General features: G+C 47.5%; 1 protein-coding gene across 1 annotated transcript in view; it reads left to right on the top strand.

Annotated features, from left to right (window-relative positions):
* The window catches only part of Abhd2 (abhydrolase domain containing 2, acylglycerol lipase), a 103,242-nt gene that overhangs the window by 69,980 nt on the left and 10,510 nt on the right, over nucleotides 1-22,752 (top strand). Inside the window, exons 6-8 of the mRNA XM_003475250.5 lie at nucleotides 10,162-10,345; nucleotides 17,844-17,936; nucleotides 22,109-22,219. Coding sequence (XP_003475298.1) covers nucleotides 10,162-10,345; nucleotides 17,844-17,936; nucleotides 22,109-22,219 — 388 coding nt within the window. The remainder of the gene's footprint in view (nucleotides 1-10,161; nucleotides 10,346-17,843; nucleotides 17,937-22,108; nucleotides 22,220-22,752) is intronic.

Consider the following 22,752-nt stretch of genomic DNA (forward strand, 5'->3'; position numbering starts at 1 on the left):
CCTTTGTGGCCTTTACTTGGCTTTTCCCTGTCACTGAGTCTCAGCCAAGATGTCAGTTTCTCAGAGTGCCCTTCTCTCACTTCCTTTCCCGTGGAATGTGGCCTTACTGTACCCCCAAGTCATTCCCCATCTAGCCTGCCTTGACACTGTTCATGGCACTTAAGATTTGAAGGTTCATATTTGTTTTCATAATATTTGTTTACGCCGACTGCCTGTCTCCTGATCCCCATTCACAGCGTGAGAACAGGTGGTCTCCTGCTCCCTTCTGTGGCCCAGAATCCAGTTCAGGCCACAGGAAGCCTCTCTCCCTCAGAGACCACTGACTGCTTCCCAAAGGAGCCCCCAGCTGACAGACATGAAAGGGCAGCGAGTGGGTGTAAGGTGACACTTTCTACCCTCTCCAGTCTCTCCTGAGAAAATTATGAAGGCTCTTCTCCTACTTATCAAACTAACTCTGTTCCAAGCACATAAGCACTGATGCTTTGATTCTGATCACCGTTGCTAATATGATTAGAAATGGTTGAGAAGAGCTCTTCCTTGCACAGAAGAAGTCACCTAAGTGGATAATGATGCACTCTTAGAACTCTTAGTGCTGCCTAGAAAAGATAAATTCAATTAGGGAAGGTCCTTAGGACACTCGTGAATGTCAGGCATGGGCTGAGCTTTCTGTGTGTCACTTCACTTGACCTTACTGCCCAAGGATTGGTATCAGTGTCCCCACATTGCAGGTTTAGGAACGTGAAGTACCTTACCTCGAGTCGTGTGACCATTAAGCAGCAGAGCCAGCATTCAGACTGTGTGTTTCTTATCCCAGCTCAGCACTGCCTTGGTCAGAGTGTTTGTTTCGCATTCGGGATACTGTTCATTAGGGTACAGAGGAGCAGAAGGATATGTGAGTGTGTAGAAAGATTTCTTCCTACTTTGGTGGTAGTAGACATTAGTGCTTTTACTGATAGCTAATCACTTGCATGGTGTTTGCTGTGTGTTGGGCAGTCTCCTGAGTACTTACATGACATACTAAGTCAGTCACCTCCTTTTTACAGATGAAGAGACTAAGGCCCCACAAGGTGGAATAACTTGTTCCACTTCAAAGATCATAAAGTGGATGAGTGGATGACAGAGGTATCGATTCGCAGGCAATCTCATGGTTTATGCAAGAGTACCTGTTCTGTTTGTAAGGATACTGGAAGGAGCTCTTAGACAAGTGCTTTGTTTGTTTGTTTGTTTTCAGTTTTGTTTTTTGAGACAGGGAATCACACTATACAGTTCAGGCTGGCCTTGAACTCACTGTGTAAGCCAGACTGGCCTCAAACATGCAACAGCTCTCCTGCCTCAGCTCCCCAGGGTGTGCCATCATGCCCAGCTTAAGTACATTTTAGATTGAAGTTAGGAGCATCTGAGAGCCCTCAGAGCCGCAGCAGTGGACCTGTTAGCTTTGGTCTCTGGCCTTGCATTGCTCTTGCATCCTCCAGATACTCATGGGGCTAGTGCCTGTAATGAAAAGGCAGGAGCGAGTTCCAGTCCCAGCTTTAGGAGGAAGAACAGCTCGGCAGCAGTCCAGTATTGGTATTCAGAGCAAACTATAGCTGGGTCGGATCCGTCAGCCAAGGAATAACCTGAAAGCCAGAATTCCCGTGTATCTACCATCTAGTTTGAACACAGAGGGGTGCATAGCCACAATCAGTCTAAGCTTATGCACTGGGTTTATTCAAGAGTATTCACTAGAAGGTGAAGCAAATGAACTGTGGTGAGTTTGAGGCCATCCTGGGCTGCACAGTGAATTCAAGCTAGGCTGAACTGTGTAGTGAGATGATGTCTCAAAAAAAAAAAAATTTATTAGTGGCCAGATCTGAGGGACAGGGACCAGATCTCAGTCTCTAAGGACAGTGTTATTGCTTGTTAACCTCCTGCTTTTGGCACATCACTTTGTGCTCAGGAAAGGCCTATGCAGCACAGAACAAGAGCCTGAGTTTTGGGGACCAGTGGATGGGGACTGAGTACCTGGGAGAGAGATGAGGGGGGCTGCTGGGAAAACTGGCAGGAAGATAAAAGCAGATGTCCAGAAAATGACAATAATTAGCATCTGCATTGGTCCCATACTGTAACATTGTGTTTTCTGTGAGCCTAATTGGAGGAGAAAAGGCAGAGTTTTCCTTGAACAGTGAATGACCTCACCGCCACATTGGCTTCACAGTTGACCTCTCGGGAACTGTTGAACTCTGCAGGGACCAATTGGAGACACTGTTTTTTTAGCAGAAAATTCTTTGGGTTTTGTTTTTGTTTTTTGAGCTTGGCCTAGGTTATGGCTCTGTTGTTGGCCCTGTAGTTATTTTGAATGACACAGTGCTTGTTTTCCAGCAGAGTGACCTTGACCTTCAGAATGGGCCTCTCAATCAGATCTGGTTGGGCCACACACTTCCAACTCAAAGCTACTGGTGTCATATTCAGAATGGCCCTCTTTCTTTGTCTTGTTTTGTTTTTTGTTTCCTGGTGTTAGGGATTGAACCCAGGGCCTCATTTATACTAGGCAAATTCCTGGCCCTTGTATTAACTCTTTAAGCACTGGCAAGGTTCTAGCAAGCCTGAAAATGTCTGTTAGGATAACTCGGAGCACCCACAAGGGTGGGATTTATCAAACTGTCTTTTAAATTTCTTTATTTTTTGATGGGAGAAGGGTTCCTGGCAATCAAACTCAGGACCTCGCGCTTGCCAGGCAGGCACTGTGCCACTGAGCTGTATCCCCGGCTCCCCTTTACATTTCTTATTGAAAGAGGATATTGTTGGGGTTAAACGAGGTGTCCATCCCTACCACGTGAATGAGTTCAATCAGTAACACTTGGAAAAGAAGGAAGACAGAGAAGTCCCGAAGATGGTTTTGAAGTGTATTTATTATAAAGAGCCTAATCTTTAGTTGGAAGGCTGCCGCAGGAGACATGTTGGCTTACTCTTTATGACTTAATTGATTTTCTAACTCTGGCAATGTTGGGAATGTGAGTGCTTTTGTCAGCAATACTGCAGGGGCCAGTAAATTCAGGAAGCGTTCTCCTTCTGCCTGTCTTTGGCTAAATGCTTTGAGCCCCGGCAGTTCTGTGTTTATGTTCACAGAAATCGTAGCTGGATGAAATCCAGCAGTCATAGGACGAGCTGAAAAGCCAGAATTTCCCAGTTGGTAATTATTCTGGCCTCTGGACCCCAAATTTTATCTTGAAGTCTTATGACCCAAACATTAAAGACAAGCAATAAAAGGTCTAATGAGTTCATTCTTTATTCAAGGAGAGAAAGGAATCTAGGATTTTTTAACAAGTCTTTTGTACCAGGTGAAAGGCATTAAAATAATGTGACTTTGGCTGAGTCCCTGAGGACCACAACCCTCCAAAGAATTTAGCATTCTTCTCTGACAAAGCACCAATCCGAGGAATTTTGGCATTGAAAATGAGTTTAAATACTTTAAACTAATTTTTCTTACAGATTTGAATAGTGTGAAATTGGCTCTTATCTCTAAACTCTTGACTTTCTCACTTTAGACATGATACTGAGAGGAGATCCTTGAAATTACAGCATCATGTTTTGGTGCTCGGAGGAGGAGCTCTTTAATGCCCAATCCAGTTTAACACTGGAGGTTTTCGTTTGTAAAATGCCTTGTGGAATCTCAAAATAAGACCACAAAACATTGCCTTGTTTAGAGATCGGTGCGTTGGTCTTGCAAAGGAGAGAGGACCTGTACCAGGGTGACTGTGATTTAGCACCCCACCAGGGACATTTTGAGAGTAAAAGGAACCAGAACTGCACTTCAGAACAGCAGATAAACTCCAGGTCCATCTCGAACCAACACAGATAATGTGTTCACCCATTTTACATACACTGTAGAGACTACCCCAGTTCCAAGACAGGAGTTGCAGACATGTTTCCAGACTGACAGTTAGGAACCGTGTCGCCTCTGCGTGAAAGTCAGTTCTTACATTGGCATAAGACACAGTGGGAAAGGAGGAAGAAGAGAGGAGTAAAGGAAGAGAGAATTGGAATGTGAAGGTGGTGAATCTGCAAGAGATCAGGCATCTTAGTAAAACGCCTAGCAAGACCCTGCTGAGAATGTGATGGGGGGTCTTATCCAGAGCAGAGGGTCTGAGCTTTCAGGATGGGATCCAAATGCTTGCCTTCAGCTACCAGAATGCTTTTTATACCTGGCGGAAGGGGGCTAAAAGTGCTTATTTTGTTTCAGGTAGAGGGACAGGAGGAACTAATGTACTCCCTGATTTCTACAGCTGTTTTCTTCCTGAGTGACTCGGCTTAGCGGTAGCTTCCCCCTAGGCTTTGAGAAATGACTCACGTGTTTTACTGTGAAGCAACAGGGGCTGCTGGACACATGCCACCACCAGCCACCACCTGCCTGTCCCTGAGCCATGAGATTAGCCTAGCCATATTTTATCTTGGATTAAACTTGGTATGTACTTGTGTCTGTCCTCTGCATGGTCACGCTGACCAATACTGTGTGCTTTCGTGCCTCATGATTCACTCTTCTTATCCACCTTAACATTTTGAGGCACACCCACCAAGTGCCAGGCCCAGGCCCTGCATGGAGAATCCAGAGATGACTCAAAGTTTCCATGAACAAGGAACACCAAGTCTCTGGGCCCTGTATTTTAGTGTACTTAGTCACACTAATGTTATTTGGGAAAATGGCTTTTGAAATAGTAGCTTTCTACAGGTTTTTTCTTTCTGTTTTTTTGGAGGCAAGGGCTTGAAGAAAAAGGAGGAGGTTGACTTCCCAAGACAGCCTGTCTTCATCTTATTTTGAAAAGCTGCTGCAAGATTAGATATCTAATCTTGTCATTGGTACTAATCCTAGAAGGATTAAATACATAGAACCTCATTAAAATCCCCAGTATTAAAAAGCAGATTATTGTAGTATTTAGTTGAACAAGTAGGGGGTCAGAGTCACAGAGGGTATTGGTCACTGACCTCAGGTGTTGATCCCAGAAGACCCAGCGCCATCCTGCAGCTAGGCAGCCATCCGTATCTTTGCTCTTCCCTTCCCTAGAGACAGGTGGCAACTCTTCATAGGAAACTCAATAGTTTATCCAGCGTCAGGCGGGGCAGGCCTTTTCTCCAGATCAGATGTTTTTGGATTTAATTAAGTGGAGGCTCCCAGAGTACCTCCACACAATTAGCTGTAATTACTCCTCAGAGGTGTAGCGAATCCAAGTTTTGTAATGCCCCAGTGACATCTGAACACCTATGCCAGGTCTCAAAGTAATTAGGCTGTAACTAGAGTACAGATACATGGATGGGTCTAGCAGGAATCAGATGAGGAAAAAGTGAGACTTATTGGTTAAATGGTAGACCCCCAAAGTGCTGTTACTTATGTAGATTTGTGATATAAAGCACAGGACTTGGGTTTACAGGTTAGATGTGAATCCAAAGTCCAGCACTCTTACTGGCTCACTTGAAAGGAAGGCAAGTGGCTGCCTGTCTTTCAATCTGCTTGCTTGTCTGTGTTGAAGTTTTTAGCAGAGAGCCTGGAGCACAGCACATCCATTCATTTAGGTGCGGGGCTGAGTGTCCACTGAGCAGCTGACCTTACAGGTCCACTGGGGAGCAAGACCAAGAGCATCTTTACTTCGTGGAGTTTTTAATCTAGTAGAGGCTCACTTGATGTTACAGCAAGGTGTAAAGATGATTAGTAATCAGCGAAGAAGGGCGACATTTAGCGGAAACCCAAAGAAATGGTGAAGTGAGGATTTAGTTATTTTTGTTGTTAATCTTTTTTTTTTTTTTTTTTGAGGGAGATGCTAGATTTTTTTTTAACTGGCAGGATTTGTATTGAATATTTTTTTTGAAAATTGAAAATTTTTATTTCTATGAAAATTGAAGATTTTTATTTTAGAAACATTCAAACACACCCCCCCCCCCGCCCCCGCCAAGGTACAACGAATGAAACAGTCTCTCTCCCCACTGGACGTACCCTCAGCAAGTCAGCACCCGCCAGAGTTTTGTGGCAAATCTTCAGTCAGGTATGTGCACATGTATAATCCCGCTCAAACCCAAGCACACACATGAGACTGTGCTGTCCACACAGTGCCATCCCCTGGCTTTGCCCATCAGTGAGATGACTCGGTTGTTCCGTGTCCCCTGATAAGACTGCTGTGCCTTATCCTGTAACCAGTCCTGGTTGAATAGAAATGTGGGTACTTTCCTAACTTTCCTGTAGGAAATGTTCTTGTGCATACATCTTTGTGTACATGTACATATATATCACAATATAAAGTTGTCCAAATTGGAATTGCCAAGCCAAAGGATTTTTAAAAAATCAGGCCTGAGGGCCAGCTACCCCAGCCTCTCCCAAATTCTGAGTCCACCCAGACCCACTGGATCAAAGGCTCTGGGGCCCTGCAAGCTCTCTGTGTCCCCACCTCCAGAGCTCCTGAGTGGTTGATTCTGCAATGGGACGGAAGTTGCACATTTTGTTTGTTTCTTGATTTGTTTTGGTGTTTTGTTTTGTTTTTTGGTACCGGAGATCAAACTCAAGACCTCTCACTTGCCAGGCGGGCATTTATGCCACTGAGCTAAATTCCCAGCAGAATGATGCACATTTTGAACAGTTGTTAGGAAAACCTGATGCCAGTGAGAACTGGAATTCCAGGGACTGCACTTGGAAGACCACTGTTCGCAAGCATCATTGTTACATGAGATTTCACTCGATGTGCTTTTTTGATTCACTCTTTTCTAGAGATATTACCAGAAATCAGTTGTAAAGATTTAGTTTGTTTTGATTGGTGCTGTGTGGATCTAGCAGAGGTGCCTGGTTATGTGGCTCAGGGATGAGCCCCCTTGCAGAAGAAACCTTGCTCTGGGCAAACGGTTCAGAAAAGCACCTCCAGGCTGAGTTCTGCCTCCGATGCTTCCAGAAGGCTGAGCAGCGCCCCCAGCTGTGGAAGCCGCTTACTGCAAGTAGAAAGGGCAGAAGTCTAGAGATGTCTGAAGTTGGAAGACAGGGCCTCAGAAAATGCTTTCTCTTTGGTCTGAGCTGGTACGGCCTTGTTCTTTAGATAGAGGTTCTCAGCCCAGCTTCACATTGGAGTCACCCGGGGATGCCCTAGAAGAACCCACGCCTACGTCCCATTCTGATTCCTGTAGTTTGGAGAAGGCCAGGTATGAGTGGTTATTGCTTTATAATACCCTCAGATTGAAGGATTCTCTGTGGAGAAAAATCTAGAAGTTTAGATTGGCCCTCTCAGGTATTAAGCTACAAGTCCTTATTTAAGTGATGTTTCAAATCCTAGTAAAATACATATAAAATTTTCCACCTTAACCATTTACAAGCGTGTAGTACAGGTCAGTCGTATTAAGCACACTGACATCACTACGTAGCCAGTCTCCAGAACTCTTTTTCATCTTACGAAATGAACGCTGTACTACTACACGACTAACTGCCTCTTCCCTCAGCTCCTGGCGACCACCGCTCTGCTTTCCATTTCTGAATTTGATGTATACAGATAGATCTATACAGTCTCCATCTTTTTATAAATGGCGTGTTTTACTTATCATAGTGTCCTCAAGGCTCAGCCACGCTTAGCATGTGTCCGAATTTCCCTCCTCCTAAAATCTGTTCCTTTGTGTGACTCTGCCGTGTGGTGTTACCCATTCACCTGTTGATGGACATTCGGGTTACTTACACCTTTTGGCTATTGTGCATAATGCTGCTGTGAATACGGGCTTACGTAAATTATATTTTTAAAGGAAAAAAGAAACTCTTCCTATGTTATATATTCACCTTACCCAGTTCTCCAAACAGCTGTGAGATACTCAGTTATTACCTCCATTTGACAGATGAAAAAACAGATGCAGAGAGTTTGGTAATTTTCCCAAGGTAACAGTGTTTTCCAAAGTTCTCTCAAGGTAAAAAGTTCTGTCGTCCAGGGTATTTATTGAAAGTACCCGTTCCCAGGCCCCATCCTGTTTCCATGTAGATTGTCCTCACACTGGGGGTTGCTTGTCATCACGGGGAGATTGGGAACATGGGGACCAGTCAGCAGCCCAGGGAAGTTTCACTGAGCATGCAGCCAGGCTGCTTCTTGAAGGCCCTGGTTTAGGATTCCTTTTGACCTGAGGGAGTGAGCAGACTCTCTGATGGCATTTCCGACTTTTCCTTTGTGGCGGGACTGAGCATCTGTGACCCCGCTGGGTGCATTTGGAGCCCTCTACTTCTTTATCACAGCTCCCACCTGAAACCCAGCACTGACTGGAGCTACATCGTCCTCCCATTGCTGCCTTTTTAGAAAGAGGAACTGGGATGACTGTGACCCAAGTGAGGATAAAAGTCTGACTTTTCAATTCCATGGTTAATAGGTCAGAGCCCTGGGACCCTTGAGAAGTCAGAATGTACTGAATCCCTCGTCTTTATTGGAGGCTTGCACCCTAGACCCAGGAGGAGGGGGTGGGAGAGCTGGTCCCCTGCGGTCTCCCAGCAGAGGGAGCATTCTTCCATCTCAGGTGTTGCCTCGGTCTCACTGTGTTGGGAGGGGACAGCTTTTGGCCCTGGTTTCCTTAGTCTTATGCATCCTTTGCTATCAGAAACTCTCCGGGGTTTTCTGTGATCAGGAAATTAAGAAGGGAGGTTATCGTCTGGGAAGAAGCATGAGGGACCTCCAGAGGGGTTAAGAATGTTCTGCGTACTCATCTGGACAGTGGTAACCTCGTGTAAATATGTAAAAGATCACTGAGAGCACATTTTTCTGTGTGTATGTTATACATCTTTAAAAATAAAAATAGCTGGATATGGTGGCACACACCAGTATTCTGAGTACTCAGAAGACTGAGGTAGAAGAACTACCAAGAGTTCCAGGCCAGCCTGTCTACATAGTGAGTTCAAGGCCAGCCTGAACTACATATGGAAACCTGTCTCAAAAACTTGCATACATTAAGGCAGTTTTATATGTATTGATACCTAATGATTTTCAAGACGTATTTTAGAGGGGTGAGGCAAGATACTAAACAATGTATATCCTATTTCTGGCATAAAAAGAGTATAGAAAACTGTTTATCACATCTTTCATGTCATTTGAGTTTTGTACCATGTACATAGGTTACTAACTCAAAAATGTGTTTAGAACGGATTCTGGGGCCTGGCCTGCAGTTCATGGAATCAGCTTCTCTAGGGATAAGGCCATCTCTCCCACCCTGTCCTATTGGTCCATGCTGTCATCCTGGCCTGTCTTGAGCTGTGGATGACAAAAGGGACACAGGTGTCTGGAGCTCTGCTGCAATGATAGTGTCCCCGAGGGCTTGCTGGCTATGGAGGGAGCTGTTACCATCTGTTAGGGATATCAAGGCCAATGAGCTGGTGTCCAGGTCCCACCTCACGATTTTACTCTGTTACCTCCCTGTGCTCTGGGGTTGGACCTGGAAGGATGCAGTGAACGCCCTCACCTGTGTGGCCATCGGCCTCTCCTCTTAGCAGAGCTACTGAGACGGCCCAGCTCCAACAGCTGCCCGCTCACCAGCCAAGATCCTCCCTCCTGGGCTAACAGGCCCAGACACCCTCCATGGAGATGCTCCAAGTATTTCTGAATGGATCTGCTCTCCGGGTATCCTGTTCCCACATCACCGGGAACACGGTGCCCTAAGCCCAGAGGGCATCCTGGTCATCCTCTAGACTGAAAGTTTATCTTCCATTCTGTTCTCAACACTGATAAGAGGTCCCTGTAAATCCCACCCCCTTCATACCTTTCTTGGTGCCTTGAATCATTGTACACATGGATATAGCATTCCACCCGAGTTGCTGATCTCAAAGGGGTTTGCTCTTGCTTCTCTTTATATCTGTGAACATAGATGCTCACGCACACCCTGCATATACAGACCGATGCCCATGAGTATCCAAGCAGGTTTCTGCTGAGCCACGTTCAAAGGAACATTGTACACTTATTTGACACATGGTACCTCCACTCTTGGGCACTGCTTTTGCCCAGTTTCCTCTAACAGTAAGGCATCTGGGAACTCTAGACAAAGAGCAGTGTCTGTCTCTGTCTCTCTGCCTCTCTGTCAACACAGACACACATATATCAGAATGCATTTCTCTTACCTGTTTACTAACTCTCTAGCATACATTTTCTCCAGTGTTTGTTGCCCCGAAATGACTGAGTGATGACACCCTTCTGTCTACAGGCTGCACGTGGGAATTCGGAGCCATGGTGAACTACATCAAGAAGACGTACCCCCTGACCCAGCTGGTCGTCGTGGGCTTCAGCTTGGGGGGCAACATTGTGTGCAAGTACTTGGGGGAGACCCAGGCAAACCAGGAGAAGGTCCTGTGCTGCGTGAGTGTGTGCCAGGGGTACAGCGCGCTAAGGTGAGTCATCTCTGTCCTGCACGCTGCTTTCTTCCGTCAGGTCCTCCAGGTCGCGTGCGTTTTGTTGAGATGTCCCAACACACCAGATGCAGGCACAGGGAATACTACTGCAGACAAAACACAATTTCCCGAGTCTTGGACTCACCTGGTGTTGCTTTTGCATCATACATTGAAATTGTCATGTCAGCCTGGGCAAGCAGCTGCAGTAGGACCATGTCTATAGTCGGATCTGCCAAAGCCAGCTTAATAGCTGCTGCTTCCCTAGGGAATCTCTGTGAAGGGACTTAATGTGTCTGAGCTTCAGGAGCACGCAGGCAGGACGGTGGGCTGATGAGAGAACACGTGGCCAGCAAGCCAGGGTCTAAGCACGGGGCCTTATGATCCTGTCCCTCTCAAGGCTCAGAGGCCTCTGAAGGGGTCTGTGGAAGTCATTTAATCATCACCCTCACCTTCAAGGACTCGTCTCTCGTAGGCATCCCCTGCACCCTCTCAGAGGAGTGGACCTCCCAGGGAAAGGTTTCTCCTCCCTTGGTCTCTAGCCCACAGAGCCCTGCAGGACGAGTCTCAGCAGAACATGGCACCTGCTCTGGCTCCCCTGTCACTACACCGATAAGACCCCAGTCGCTTGAGTCATCACACTCACATACACCCCTCTCTGGACTGTTCAGATACATCCACAGTTTTCCTGTATAACTCTTCGTAGTAAGGCCTCCTGTGTTACAAATGAGTATGACTAATTCTCACAGATCTTGTGAAGAATCCAAAGTTTGTTGAGAAAGTATAGCAAACTTCCTTTATGGATACAATCGGGGGTCAAACAGAAGGTGCAATCAATAAGACCAATATCTTTCATGCCGTGGTTCAAGTCATCATCACTTTCTGCTGGACAGAGGCTATCTGCAGGATTCCTAAAGATACATGATACTGGCATTTGAAGCCAACACAACCAAAAAGCAAATGTGGATCCAGAAATCATTCTCTGCCATCAAGACGTAAAGCTGCCCCCAAAAAAGATCTGAATATACCCAAAATACGCATGAGAAATGGCCTTCTGAAACCTTTCCTCACTCTAGGGCCAAGGACCGGGTTTCAGTTTTCCTCCTCTGCAGTATGGGACAACAGCACTATTTATGTGGGCTGAATGAATTAATGTAGGTGAGATACCGGAACAGTGGCTGGTAGCTAGAATGACTGTCAGTCATTACCCTTGTCATTGTCACTGACTCAAATGAAGGACATGGATTAGATTAGTGCAGTGCAACCAGGCTGGTGAACTGATGACTGTCTCATTAAGAATCATTGAAGGGAAAAAAGAAAAAAAAAAAAAAAAAAGAATCATTGGAGGAAGCTTGTTAGAATATAAATAAGTTCAGTTTGGGAGGCCTTACATCTGGAGAGTCTAACTCCTGGGGCCTGGGGCCTGAGAATCTGCTTTTTGCATACCCTTCACAGCTAACTTCTGATGTTCAGCCATCTTTCCCAGTCACTGGGCTGTCTCCTGCCACAGTGTTCCAGGACTAGGTTAAACCCAGTTCTCCTTTTGGGAACCTTCCCATGTCACTATCAGGAGCCAGCTGAAAGGACACCGTCTCCTCTCTTGTTTTGACTAGAGATACTCACTTTCCAATTCATAGCCATATGGAATCGGAGATAACCAAAGTCCTGTCCTGTCCTCCCAGCCACTGGGATGCGAAAGAGGAGAGCAAGGGGCCAGCCTCCCAAAGGCCCTGGAGGGCACGGCCTGGAGGAGCCAGGAGCTCTGCGTCACCTGACAGCTGGTCCAATTTTCGGCAATCTGTCACCTATTAAATGGGAATCACCGAATTCCCTTCCTAAGTCAACTGCTGTGAACTCACTATGAACGCTGACACTCTGTTTAGTGAGCCCCGAATCTGATAAATAGGAGGATGCAGGACAAGTTTGTTTTCCTTCTTTTTTTCTCCCTACCTCCATGCGCAAAATCCCAAAATGACAACAGATTCATTTTATTTTGCTCCATTGGCGCCATCTGCTGTTGGAAAGGGCACATGAGCAGCATGGTTTGCAAATGAAGGTCTTGCAAGGCAGAGAAAACTCAAGTTAGGAAACTAGAACCTGAGGCGCTGTGTGTTTTGCAGACATAGTTCACATTGCCTCTTCCTGAAGCCTCAAAGAGCTTCATATATGAAACTAGCTCTCGTCCATCAATCCTGTCGAGTAAGAATGGGGAATTAACCTTCCAACTAAGGTCACACGGGCACCTGTGGCCACTGAGAGACACTATGCCGTGCACACTGATCTTCCTGGGCGCAAGTCCTGCAGCCTGTTAACCAGATCTGCTGCATGGATTTAAATTAACAGTATCACCTTTTTCCTTCGGCCACCACCTGAGGGTGATGAGCCATTTCAGCACTGGGTGACGGCGACCCAGGTGTGTCTGTGAGGCCTGGACCTCATACTATTGGTAAATTCCTGCTAGCTAAGTCCAGAGAGGCCCTGCCCAGAAACACTGCCCTCTGGCTTCTCACCCTGTAGCTCACCTTCCCCCAAGAGCCTGCTAAAGGCTCCTGGGAAACCATCACCTGCTTGCTGTAGTTAGCAAAGTCTGGCTCCTGCCACACTAGCTCACACGGGGCCGTGTGCTGGGCCCTGATGAATGACACAGTGTCTGCAGACTAACGTGTCCCTTCAGCAGGAACAGCTGCCAGCCAGCCCCGGGATGGGTGTGGGCAGACACAGCTGAAGTCTCTGGTTTAATGCTTAAAACATCATTATGAAGAACCCTGCTAAAATAAATTCACCCACTATAAATTCATCCACTGAGTGGTGACCAGACACAGCTGGAGAGAAAAATGCAGTGGGGCCAGGCTGACTGAAGACAAATTCAGTCCCTGGTTCGTGCCACTAGATGTCCCCTGAGGTACCCGGCACATTCCAGAGCAAAACACGGGAGCTCTCTGCCCACACACAGCTTACAAAGAGGGAAGAGAAGCGTTGCTGGTCTGTTTCAGATAAAACCAATGCATCTTACCCAAGGAGGCCTCACAAATCCTGTAATGCAGAATTGGGATTACAGTACTCATCAAATAAAAGCAGTTTGATTGATAAAGAAGGGTAGATAGTGTCTGAGGACCTCACAGCATTTTATGACAATAGAATGATTTCAGAAAGCCTCAAACCAGCAGACACCAGTTAGCAATAGATGGCACACTAGCTGAGTGGGTGCTAAGGAAATCAAGGAATGCTCCTGGCTGGGTACGTCAGTGTCACCTTCATGTCCCAATGTCTCCATCAGGGCATCCCTCCACAGGCAGAGGCAGGGTTGTGTTACCACCACATGTGCACATTCCCGCTCCTGTGGGTGAGTGTGTGACAAGGGCAGTGTTACACTCCGAAAGTCCCTGGGTGGACGGTGCCTTCCTCACATCTGCAGGTATAACCAAGAGCTGTAAAATCACGTGGAACAATCAGTAATTTGGTATTGGAACCAAAAGCGGAAAAATGGCTGAGTTTAAGTAAAACTCTGCAGGCAGAACTCCAACTGAAGAATCAGTTTAGCTTTTCCACCGCCGGATGCTTTGCCCTTAGTGCTGTGACAGGCTCATTGATTTTTTTTTTAATCAGAAAAAACAGAGGCTTTGATTCTAATCCATCCCTGTAAAAGACATTCTAAGGGAAAATATTCTAAAGAAGAGGGAGGTTGGCAGGTGGCCTGGTCCCTAGTGTGAGCCCCATCTCCCGCCCCGTCCTGCCATCCGGTGGATAACAAGGTCCAGCTGGGTTTGGGTGGCCCCTAGTAGTGTGGTTTCCTTCTGCTCTCACTCCCGGGGTGGACCAGTGGGTCACAGTGTCCTCTCCGCAGTGGCATCTGTCCCAGAAGGCACCCTGTGGTCAACCCAGAGCCTGAGTCTCTAGGGTTCCCAGGCTCCACTGTCCCTTCTCAAAGCCACCAGCCCTGTCCTGTGACAGTGGCTTGCCTAGGATCGCCCATATGTCTGTCTGTGCATCCCCATCCCTGAGACCTGGGCTGTTCTTGATTTTGCCAGCACCAAGTTAGAAATAATCTACACGTCCTGCATTCAGGAGATGAGGAAATCATGATGTACCAAAGTCGGGGGAAGTCGAGGCAGCTTTGTTTATTTCTTTGTTTGGTGAACTCAAATCCAGAGCTTCATAAATGCTAGCACTCTACCACTGAGCTATACCCCCAGCCCTTTTTAATTTTTTGTGACAGGGTCTCACTCACTTGCCCAGGTGGCCTTGAACTTGGCTCCGGAGTACCTGGGATTACACACATGCACCACGGTCCCCAGCAAGGCAGCTTTCATTTTAAAACATCAAGAAAAATGCAGAACGTGGCAGATTTTGTATATGAAGATTACAGCTATTTAAAAATACGATGTAGTGAGGCATGGCAGCACACCCCTGTAATCCCAGTGCTCTGAGGCTAACGCAGGAGGATTACCAGCCAGGGCTACGTGCTGAGTTCAGTATGTAGCCTGAACTACACAGTGAGATCCTGTCTCAAAAAACCATAAATAAATAAATAAATAAATAAATAAATAAGACTGTAGGAAGGAAGAAATGAAGCATTATTGTTTAATGGGTAAAGAGAGTTTCAGGTCTGCAAATTTAAAAATATTTTCAAGACCTATTGCACAATAAGGTGAGTGATCTGGTTAAGAAAATGGTAATTTTATAGTAAGTTTTTACTACTGTGTTTCCAAACTGCAGTTGTACTTGGGCAGAGCCCTGCTCATCCAAGTGAAAATACCTTCCACAGTGGTGATGTAACATTTTGGGAAAATACTTAATGGACTTTAATTTTAAGGTTTCTTTAGCATATTACTTGCCGGGTATCTTTTAATATCACCTCGATCCACGTCCCCCACGTTTGTCACCGATCTGAAGTCCCAGTGTCCTTGCTGCCTGCCCGCTGTTGGGATGTTAGAGCCATGCTGGTCCCTCCCTGGGGTGCGGAGCTGCTCTGCATGTGTCCTCAGACAGTGCAGCAGGGCTGCTGGCTGGCTCTGCGTCAGTGCTTGAGATGTGATCTATGAGGGCCAGGAGATTTTAATTCATCTGGGCATCACATGAGGCAGATCCCACTTCCCCTCTGCTGACTTTAATCCCTCACTAGTATATAGTCTCCTCATTTTGCAAAGACGAGGAGCTGGAAGATGGATCTTTCTCTGAGCAGCATCCAGCACAGCAAGGGTCGGCTCAGCTTTTCTTTGCCCAGTTGCTCTGCACAGAATTGTAAATACCTGTTTGTTTGGACTCTTTTCTTAGTGATTATAACATCTTTTTTTTTTATTATAACATCTTTTAAAATTGTTTTTTCACTAGTGAGGATTGAACCCAGGGCCTTTGCACTGAGCTACATTCCTATTTTTATTTTTTGAGACAAGGTCTCACTAAGCAGCTAAATTTTACATGTAAGCTTGAATTTGGGGTCCTCCTGCCTCAGCCTCCCAGAGTTCGGGGAATATAGGTGTGTGCCACTACACCTAAAAATTTTGGGGGGGAATATGGGGTGGTATCAGGAGTCAAACTCATGACCTCGCACTTGCCAGGCAGGCACTTATGCCACTGAGCTGTGTGGCATAGAGCCATGTGGTCTCTGTCACAGGGTCCTTTCTGTCTCAAGCAGTCTCCCCAACACCTCTGAGGTCTTTCGGGTACTTATGCCTGGCCCCTCTAAAATTATTTTTAACAGTTCAAAACAAATGGCTGTGAAATCATTCAGAATACTATTTTGTTATTACTTACTATGGTTAGGCGTGGTGAAGACACCATCAGAGAACTTTATTTTGGTAATAGACAGGTAGATGGTAGTGAAAGCACACTGGCTTTGGGGGTGCTCCCCTCTTGTCCTTGGTGACCTCAGTGGCAGCATTGCTTTTTGAGAGCTTCCTGCCTCCCAGAGGTATCGCAGTCCTTTCTGTCATTTTTGAAACCTGCCTCCCTACCAACAAGGGTTCCCTTTCGGTCACACAAAGCCATCCCTCCTCTGACAGGGCCTCTTACAGGGCTCGTTTCTGCAGCCACCACATCAGGTGGCCTGGGGAGCAGCTCCTGCCGTCCCTTCTCTCGTGGAGAACACAGAAGCAAGTCGAGCACTTGGCCCCGGTGCCCATCTTGTGATTTGCATCTCAGATGTAAAATTTGTTTCTCCCACCTGACCTGCCAGCTCTCACCCAGTTGTTCTTTGCATGTTTTCCCCTGGGCTGTTTGGGTGCCTTGGGTCTCTGCCTTCTTACCATGTAGCTCTGTTGTGCCTCTCCTGAAAGGTGACCTTATTCTGACCATGGGACCACCTGGACTCTGTCACAGGGTCCTTTCTGTCTCAAGCAGCCTCCCCGACACCTCTGAGGTCTTTCACATTCTCCTTATGTCCCACCCACAGGCATTTAGCCCCTGCGGCTCCAGTGTCCTTTGTCCCCTCCCCTCTGCAGAGCTCCCCTCTCCCTCCCCAACTCACCGCTGTTCTCCTGTGCCCATCACACGCGAAGTCTGTCTGTCACGATACCTTGTGCCATCACAGCTGCTTCCCAGTACTCTCCCTGACTGCCATCATCTACCCCTTCTTAGTCAGACCCCTGAGTCCCAGGCAGATGCCACCATCCCCTGAGGTACAGGGCATGCCAAGCCCAGGGTCATCTATCTTCTGACCTTTTCCACAAGAAGGAAGGCCAGGCTCGAGACCACGGTCACCTTGGCCTGCTGGCCAGCTCTCCCTCACCACGCCCACCCTGCCAGCAGGATCCTAGCTAGGTAAATGATGATGACCCAGTAGAGAACACAGCACCAGCCAAAATCTGGGGGTTCCAGGCAGGATCTGCTAGAGTAACACCAAAGGAGAGTCTGAGTCCAGTTTATTGAGCTGGATCTTTCATGGATAGGGCAGAGGGGCTTAGTGGGACCTGCTTAGGTGAGGTGAGGCAAAGGGACACATGAGACTGGGGGGGCAAGAATGGCTGAGAATCAGACTGTCACCCCAGACATGGAGGTCTGTAGACAAGGCTGGCTGTGGTGTGGAATAAACGATGCACTTACCTCCCCGTGCCACCACAGGAAGGTCGAGGCTGACCCTTGTGGCAGGTACAGCCCAGTGGCAGAAAGACACCCCAGCACCCTGCCAGCCACTGCTCCTGTGTCCCTGCCCCTTCAGTGTCCTCAGGAGAATGGACAGGAAGGCTGATTTGAAGGAGGTTAAATTCTGTGCTTTTCCTTTGCCTCTGTCAGCAGCCGCAATTCTCTTTACGTTTCCCTGCGCCAGCAGCCTCGTGGAGGAAGGGTTGGAGTACGAGCAGCAGCAGCCTGCGGCTGGCTCTGTGACCAGGAGAGGCCAGGCGGGCGGAGCGGGTCAGCTGGGCGGTGAGGAGGAGGTTTCTGTAGTCAGAGCCCCGGTGGCAGTGCCATCGGGGTGGGGCCAGGGAGCAGAGAGCCGTGCTGTCCCCACAGGCCCTTGGGGAGCCTCCACGCCAACCCTCTCCCCTCACCGTGGTTCTTCCAGAGCCCAGGAGACCTTCATGCAGTGGGACCAGTGCCGGCGCTTCTACAACTTCCTCATGGCCGACAACATGAAGAAGATCATCCTCTCACACAGGTACGGCCCTCCCGTCCCTCGCAGGGGACACAGGCTCACAGTCACCACGAGCCAGAACTCCTACTCTCATAGCAAAAGGACGGGTAGCTCAGACACTGCTGACCCCACTGGTGACTTGGTCAGGAGCAAATTTGTCCTAAGCTACCAGTGGCCCTGTCACCCTCTGCATTGGTAATTCCCAGTGAGCCCAGACAGGAGACCTCCTTCACCCCATGAGTGACTGAGGTGGCCTGTCCTTGTCAAGGTGACCCCCCTCCCAGCGTGCTCTGTGCAGGGCATCAGGATGGCCTTGGCTGGCCCTTGGGGTTCTGACAGGGGCCCCAGAGCAGAGCACCAGCACCCACCTGCCAGAGCCTTGAGCCACCGCTCATTGGCCACCCTGTCCTGCCTGTCCTGCCCTCCGCCCTCCACAGACCCGCCTGTCAGTCTCAGAACAGGACGCAACTGTCAGCGCTGGTTTCCATCACAGTGCCTTTGCTGCCACTGCCCTCCCTGCCCCTCCCACCGGCCCGGGTCACGGGGCAGCTCCTGCACCCAGCCTCTACCCACCGCTCTGTGCCCTTCCCTGCAGCTCTGCTCACAGCCCAGCCCTTTCTTATTTGTTATACGTGCGTGCGTGCACGCGTGGTCCACAGGACTGAGCCCAGACTGTCACACTGAGCTATGTCGCCAGCCCTTCTTAGTTCTTAGTGTCAGCCAGGGCTTTGCAGAGTCACAGAGTTGCCCAGGCTGGGCTCAAACTGCCTCACTCTCAGTCCATTCTGTGTTGTGTTTCTTTGTTTTGTTTTGGTTTAGTTTTTTTTCAATTTTTATTTTCATTAGTACATGCTTACAGTCCATACTGATTATATTCCTCATGGGCATTGGTACATGTATATAACACATTTTAACTGCTTTTACATCCTCTCTCCTCCATTCCCCCTCCTTCTGTTGGTCCTCTTCCCTTTTCCAAAAGATCTATCTCCTTATTTCATCTGTTCTCCTTATTTCATTCATATTCTTTTATTTTGTTTTTAATTTATATTTTGGGTTCTTAAATAAGAGAAACTATGTGATATTTAAGCTTATATGTCTGATTTAGTTCACTTAACATTATGGTCTCAAGGTGGATCCATTTTCCTACCAATGACTCAACTTTATCCTTGTTTATGGCAGACCAGTACTCCATTTTGTATAAACATCACATTTTCTTTTTCTTTTAAAGATAATAAAATTGAACAAAACAAAACAGAATAAAGCCAATCAAAACAAAGCAGCAAAATTGGTAGAGAACTTCAAAGCAGGATACTAGGAAAACAATAGCTACCATAGTGTATCTTGTTACCTTCACAATAGTTGTCCATTCTGTCATGTATAGCAAAATCAAATCAAACCAAAACAGAATAAAACCAATCAAAACAGAATATTGAATAAAGCAAAACAATTAATCAGAACAAAACAATGACAACAATATTGAACTTCCAAGGCAGAAGGAGATCCCCCATGTTTGCTATATTGCATACTGTCATCCTCCCAAGAAATGCTCAGACCGAGGGCCCCAGGCCTTCAGAATCAACCAAACAATAAGCATGTAGCTCTTTTTGTACTTTGGTTGCTTGCGAGGTGGGAGTGGGGGGTTGTGGGTGATTCTCAGCCTGCACACCAGTAGGCTCATGGGAGGCTCTGCCTTTTCTCTTCTGGACCCCACGTGGCTTGCATGGCTCCTTGCTCAGCCCCTCCCAGTCCCAGCATCAACATCACATTTTTTTAATCCACTGATCTGTTCATAGACATACAGGCCCCTTCCGAGGTAGAGCTGTTTTATATTGTGCTGCTATAGAGGCAAGCTACAGAATGAGAAAAATGTTTGCCAGCTGTTCCTCAGACAGGACTAATATGTAGAATGTATAAAGAACTGAAAAAAATTAGGCCCCAGCTCCAAATAAAAGACCCAATCTGAACTGGGCGTGGTGGTGCACACCTGTAATCCCAGCACAAGGAGTCTGAGGCACAAGGATCACCACAAGTTCAAGGCCAGCCTGGGCTAAATAGTGAATTCAAGTCCAACCTGTACTACATAGCGAGACCCTGTTTCAACAAACAAACACAAAAAACCTGGGCAACTGAAACGCGCAACCACTTGTTAAGGCGCCTCTTGGATCTGCGTTACCAGCACCAGGCTGCTTTTCTGTGGCTTCCTCCGTGTGACTCGCACGTCTTGGGAATTCTTGCAGGGTCTGGACGTGTTTTGGTTTCTCTCTTTAGAGTGTGGCACGTTGGAGCATTCATACAATACACTCCCTTAGGAAAAAAAGTCTGCCTAAATCATTTTACTTTTCTTTCTTTCTTTTTTTTTAATTGAGCCTGGCCTTCATCTCCTGGGCTCAAAAGCCATCTCCTACTCCCCAGTAGCTGGGATGCCACCACACTTGACTCTTAGTCTCTTTGTTTCGATGATTCAGAGAACGTGTGGTACTGCCCAGCCCAGCATGCACCCGAGCTGAGGCTTCCTGTGGGTTGGGGCACGGGCACCTTCTCCGGCTGCCAGGCATGTCCGTGGGTCATGATGTGGATGAAGAACAGAGGGAGACGTGTCCCCTGGGCTCTGACAATCGGCTGTCCCCTTGGCTCACGTGGTTTGAGCTGGATTGTGCTGGGCAGAGTTGGGCTTGGCTCAGCTGAGGTTGGCATGGGCCAAGGGGTCTGTGGAGGTCATGGAGCCAGAATGGGAGAACCTGGGCCATGGATACTGAATCCAAGCCCTCTGTCTGCAGCTCCAGAATAGACTGACTCCTCTCAAAGATGAGTATTGTCCTAAAGACCCAGTCTTGCTGCTAAATGGTCCCAAAAGCCGGATGTAGTGACACAAGCCCGTAATCCCAGCATTTGAGAGTCTGGGCCGGGAAGATTGTTGTGAGTTCAGGCCAGCTGGTGCTACAAAGTAAGTTTAAGGCCAGTCTGAACTCCATAGTGAAAAAAAAAATGGTCCAGAAGATTCATCATTCTTAACAAAGAAAGTGTACCACGAGTATATTTAGCTTTTTTTTTCTTTTCAAATTTCTTACAGAAAACCAAACACTCAGAAATGTTCAGGAAACTTATTATAAAATCTGTCCCATAGATAAATAAAAGATAGATAGATCAGACAGACAGTCATGGGGAAAAGCAAGTGGGAAAAACCACATATCCCTCTAGTCTTGGAGAGCTTGTGAATGGATCCCAGAACACTGAGTCTCCACAGTGATCTTTCCCGCCCAGGAGCCACACCTGGCTCAGCCCTGTGCCCAAGGCTGCACACTGGTAGCACGGTGTGCAGTGCCCCCTTCAGCCTGACTGTCATCCTGTTGGGATGGATCGTCCTCTGCAGGACAGGACCACATCCTGGGTTCATCTGGCCTCTGTACCGTGGCTTCAGCATACACAGGTTTTGTCCTGAACATACAGAGATTTTTTTTCCTGTTAATCCAGCATAGCAGAGACAATTTCAAGTACACAGGAGGATGGCATGGGTCATATACAGATTCTAAAGCCAGCCACAGTGGCCTGGGTACCTGTAATCCTTACTATTCGGGACACTGAGGCAGGAGCATCTCTTGAGCCAAGGAGTTAGAGGCCAATCTGGGCAACATAGCAGTACCTCATCTCTTTAAATAGAAAGAACAAACCCTATACCATTTTATAAAAGGGACTAGAGCATCCATGGATTTCAGGGTATGAGAGAGGTCCCTTTTAGTTAACACTTTGGAGAGCCATTTCCCAAATGTTAACAGGTTAGACACTGTCTTCCTCCTTGAGTAACAACAACTCATAAAGGGAAAGGAGGTAGGGGGTTTACTGGGGAGAGGGGGTGTGCCTCAGTACCAGTATAAAGATGATCTCCCAGTGGCCCACTGCCCACCATGGAGCTCCTGCTGAGGCCCCCTCCCCTGTGTAACATTCAGCCAGCTTTGAGCCCAGCCTTTAGTTTGTCTGCATGTCCCTGGGAAGGAAAGTGAGATCTGGGGTCCATCTTGCTGCAGTCCCCAGGACACCAGACATTGTCCTACAGGCTGCAGGGCTCTGTTTTCAGCCACCACAGGCTGGGTCCTGCTGGAGAGAGCCCTCTCCTGGCTTGCCACTGGTCCAGGCCCTTCTGCCTTGGCTTCCCTTCTGCCTGTGACTGAGTCACTTTTTACTTCTGTGTCTTGCACTAGGCAAGCTCTCTTTGGAGACCACGTTAAGAAGCCCCAGAGCTTGGAGGATACAGATTTGAGTCGACTCTACACGGCAACGTCCCTGACACAGATCGACGACAACGTGATGAGGTGGGTCCCCACAGGTAGTGGGTCAGCTCTGCCTGGCACCACTGGCCTGCTCAGCTGACCTTAGTGACAGGGCTTTTTCTTCTGTCCCCCTCTGAATAAGTGTCCAAGGTAGAACTGACCTCTGACTCCACCATTCTCATTAAAAAGGCCACTCTGTTCACTGAACAAACATCTGATATCTTTCTTTTCCCCATGCTAGGCAGTGAACCCAGAGCCTTTGCATTGAGCTACATCTCCAGCCCTTTTTAAAATCTTATTACTTTGAGACAAGTTATTGCTTACTAAGGTACCCAGGCTGGGCTTGCGGTCCTCCTGTCTCAGCCCCCAGAGTCCTGGGATTACAAAGGAATTACAGTGTTTGCCTACTCTGCATCAGGTGACAAACATGACCATGGCCATCTTTTTTGCATGAACATGAATGCGACCATTTTCCCCACAGTTGTGGAACAAATTAAGTTCATGAACCAAGGTGCCACTGTATCCATTCAGGATACAGCCAGACAGTGATCTGACAGTGATTCTTCCTTATGATA

The sequence above is a fragment of the Cavia porcellus genome, unplaced genomic scaffold (assembly GCF_034190915.1).
Source record: "Cavia porcellus strain 051 isolate PalLab524CR breed Dunkin Hartley unplaced genomic scaffold, mCavPor4.1 scaffold_6, whole genome shotgun sequence".
Taxonomy (NCBI): Eukaryota; Metazoa; Chordata; class Mammalia; order Rodentia; family Caviidae; genus Cavia; species Cavia porcellus.